Source organism: Colobus angolensis, unplaced genomic scaffold (genome assembly GCF_000951035.1).
Source record: "Colobus angolensis palliatus isolate OR3802 unplaced genomic scaffold, Cang.pa_1.0 Scaffold217, whole genome shotgun sequence".
NCBI classification, from domain to species: Eukaryota; Metazoa; Chordata; class Mammalia; order Primates; family Cercopithecidae; genus Colobus; species Colobus angolensis.
Genome location: NW_012115344.1, coordinates 3,394,224 through 3,398,337, shown reverse-complemented (window position 1 = coordinate 3,398,337; position 4,114 = coordinate 3,394,224). Strand labels below are relative to the sequence as shown.

General features: G+C 37.1%; 1 protein-coding gene across 1 annotated transcript in view; it reads right to left on the bottom strand.

The window, feature by feature from the left end:
• The window catches only part of NFKB1 (nuclear factor of kappa light polypeptide gene enhancer in B-cells 1), a 125,568-nt gene that overhangs the window by 41,381 nt on the left and 80,073 nt on the right, over nucleotides 1–4,114 (bottom strand). Inside the window, exon 8 of the mRNA XM_011943214.1 lies at nucleotides 840–1,003. Coding sequence (XP_011798604.1) covers nucleotides 840–1,003 — 164 coding nt within the window. The remainder of the gene's footprint in view (nucleotides 1–839; nucleotides 1,004–4,114) is intronic.

The following is a 4,114-nucleotide window of genomic DNA, read 5'->3' as shown; positions in this document are numbered from 1 at the left end:
TCTCAAAAAAAAAAAAAAAAAAAAAAGATGGAGAATATCTTAATGATGCAGATTAAACTTAAAAGTGTGCTGTGTCTGTGACTATTACACGTCTGTAACAAACCTGCACGCTATGCACATGTACCCTAGAACTTAAAGTATAATAAAAAAAAAAAAAAAAAGAAGATGGAGTATATTTAGTTGAAAACTGATAATCAGTTTTGAATCATGTGAGTATGAGATGATGACTGGAGGGCCAGAGTAAAGGACAAAACACAAAAGTAGAAATGGGGCAGGTGGTGGGACAGGGAATGGGGTTGAAAAAAAATTTTGAGAAAAGGCAAGAAATGGAAAATCATACCATTTTTTCTGATAAAGATAACAGTTTATAACTCATCTGCAGAGCCCAAAAAAAGAAAAATGTCTTATAATAATGTGAGTTGGGGAAGGTAAAACAGAGGAGGTGTTCTTTGGACAAAGTCTTGAATTCTGCATTGGTTTTCAAGAGGGTGAAATGGAAATGGTGGGGTGTTTTTGGTAGAGGAAGACACATACAAAGGTATAAATATACCTCAGTTATTCAGAGAGCAGAGATGGCAAGAGGAGGATGCAAGGTGGGCTGGAGATGAGGCTGGAAAGGTGCTGGGGCCAGAGAAGGAGGGCTTTGTATGCCAGGCTATGGAGCCATAGGTTTTATCCTAGAAGTAGCAGGATGCCATCAAAAGTTTCTGAGCAGGGAAAAGGTGACAGCAGTGTGGGGTAGAGACTGGAAGGAATGCAGATGAACATATAATTCATACAGATGAAAACCAAAGCCTGGACTCCTTGTGGAGGAGCAAGGCCAGGAGAATGATGCTTACCTCCCAACTGCCGATCCCCTCCACCTTCTGCTTGCAAATAGGCAAGGTCAGGGTGCACCAAGAGTCCAGGATTATAGCCCCTTATACACGCCTCTGTCATTCGTGCTTCCAGTGTTTCAAATACTTTTTTCTTTGTCACATGAAGTATACCCAGGTTTGCGAAGCTGGAGAAAAAACAGTAACAGCAGCAGCAACAACAACCAAAAGTTAGGCATTTAATGTATAGAGAATCGGGCTTCACTTGTAAATTTTTAAAAAATACACAGGCCCTCAAATGTTTTATACAAATCTCTTGGGGCTAGATGCATTTCAGAATTCAGTGTATTTTTGATGTTAGGCAATATATGGCATATACTGCATATTACATAACACTCTAAGCAGGTCTGGGGTACACAATGTAGTCAAACACGTTAGTATTTCTGCAGTGAAATATATAATTGGACTCACCAAATGGAAAAATAAAGACTATAAACAGCTACACGTCAGATCAGATTGGTTTTTACTACCAAATGAGTCTGCGATAAACTTGGAAAAATGTTTTGGTTTTCAGAGCTTATTTGACTTCCAAATTGTGATTAAGGGAGTGGGAGCATATGTGTCTATGTGTCTTAATGAGGAAGTCTTACTGGGTTCATTTTAAAGTATTTTCTATACAACTCTATATGGGAATTGTATTAAAAATTAAAAATATAATACTAACACTTCTTAAGAATAAGAGGAGTATTATATTTGGAATGATTATTTTCCTTTTGAATCATCCTTGGGTTTCTGAATGGGATTTAAAGTCTGCTTGTAATCTTATCTTCTCCTGAGTTATCTATAAGGTTGGAATTATTTATTACCATTAGAGTTGTCATCTAAATATACATGTAAACAGGGATGGAGAACCTTATATTTCATGAAGGCTACATATCTATAAAACAAAATATGTTGATAAGCTTAAAAGCAATTAAAATGATTTATAAGAAAATATATAAAATGTTCCAGCCATTCACTTTTGAAATTAAAGCGTATGAAACAAAGAAGTCTATTCAATAAATATAACAGGCAAACAAAAAAGGACTTTACCAAGGAGATTCATTCATTCAACAAATATTTATGCAGATCCTTATCAGTGCCAGGAAATGTCCTAGATGCTTTTGTCCACAGTAAAAGAATCTCTACCTTCACTGAATTTATATGCTAGTATGACAACGGAGAAGAAACAAAGAAGTAAATTATACGATACAATTTGGAAGGCAATAAGTGTTATCCAGAAAAATAAAGTAGGAATGAGGAACAGGAGAGGTAGTAGAAAAAAGCATAACATTTTAAAGTAGGAAGAGGTCAGGAAGGACACTCAGTGAAAAGATGACAACTGAGCAAAAACTTGAAGGACGTGATGGGGAGGACATGAACATATGAATGATGAAGGCAGCAAAAGGAACAGTAAGTGCAAAATTCCTGCAGTAGGACCAGGCTGGTGTTTTCAAAACACAACAAAGGCAAGGTCAATGTAGCTGGAGTGAAATGAGCAAGCTGTGAGAAGAAAGTAAAGAATTCAGAGAGGTAAGCAGGGGGCCAGATCCTTTAAAGCCTTGTAAGCTTTCGTGAGGATTTTTTCCTCTAGCTTTTACTCAGAAAGAAAGAAAAAAAATTAGTAGAGAAAAGAAAGAGATTTCATGACAACTGAATTGAAGGCAAGAATGAACAAGCTAAGGTAGGAAGGTCAGATAAACTAGGGAAGAAAATAGGAGTTATAAGGTAGAATGAAATGAGGCCCAGAGACAGAATAAGTCATGTGTTCAGGCAGATGAAAAAAAGTGGATAGCTAAGACACAGAACAAAAAATATACCACTAGAAAATAAGCTCCTTGAAGGCAGAGATGTCTAGTCCCTAGAACAATGCCTGACATATGAGTGTTTAAGTTTAATCTGTTGATAAATGAATGCATGAATTAATACAGCACGGAAAAATATGCAACATGACATCTTTACATGCATAGAAGTATAAGCAGTTTTTCACAAACAATACCTCCATCTTTTGGCCTTTCAGCCTTATTCCCATATAGAACTTCCCTAACTGCAGGAAAACGGGGTTATCTCCTCAGAAACAGCAATGATAAACATCTGTGTAACATCTTATGCTTTACTGTCAATAATATGCTTTTCATGTATATTGCCTCATCTAGTCCCTGTGAGAAAACCATCATCCTTATTAATTTATTATGTGAATAATGAAGGATTTACTCTGGTTAACAAATGAAACAGTACAGAAGTCAGTCTTCTGCTTCAGGTAACGATAGAGTAAAACAGACTGGATTGAACCTTAAATATCTAAAATACATTGAAGAAATAGTTTTCAAACACTAGAAAACAGGCAGCACAGACAGTAATCTTAAAGGAAAATAAATAAGGTGAATCCTGTAATTACTCTGGCTTAATGCCTAGAAAGTCCCAGGCTGCAGCACAGGAAAGAGGAACCCCAATAGGGCCTGGCAGTCTCCGAGGTTGAGGAGACACAGTTAAACACTGGAGGAAGCCAAGGAGGCTAAAACTCACTAGCAGAGCACCAGAGAGGAAGAAACTTCAAACAGAGATACACTCAGAGACCACTGGAGTCTTCAGCTGAGTGCTGTGTGTGGGGAAAGTCCATCAAAGCTGGGAAAAGAACCACCATAGAGGTGGAGGCAGAAAAATCACTGTAACACATATAGGGCTGGAATAGTTCAAGAAATCTTGTAATACATGGAGCATCAGGTTGAAAATTCAGAAAGGTATTGCCTTAGTAATGATGTCAAATAAACCCTAGAGTAAAGGTTTCTCTGGTCTCTCTGACAAAGCTTAAACGTAAGTTTAGAAAGAATCAGACTGTTCCCAAATATAACTTCATCCCAATCCTCAAACATTTAAAAGCATACCCCCCCCCAAAAAAAAAAAAAAAAGCAAGGCGCAGTATTTAAAAAAACCCCCCAAAAAAAAAAAAAAAAAAAGGAATCCAGGACTCAGTGCAACAAAATTCAAAATATCTGTCATCCAATAAAAAACTACCAGGCATGAAAAGAAACAGAAAAATAGCATGTCCTTAGAGACTTACAAAGAGACTTAGACTCCCATACAATAATAACGGGAGACTTTAACAACCCACTATCAACATTAGCTCAACAAGACAGAAAGTTAACAAGGATATCCAGGAATTGAACTCAACTCTGCACCAGGTGGACCTAATAGACATCTACAGAACTCTCCACCCCAAATCAACAGAATATACATTCTTCTCAGCACCACATCACACT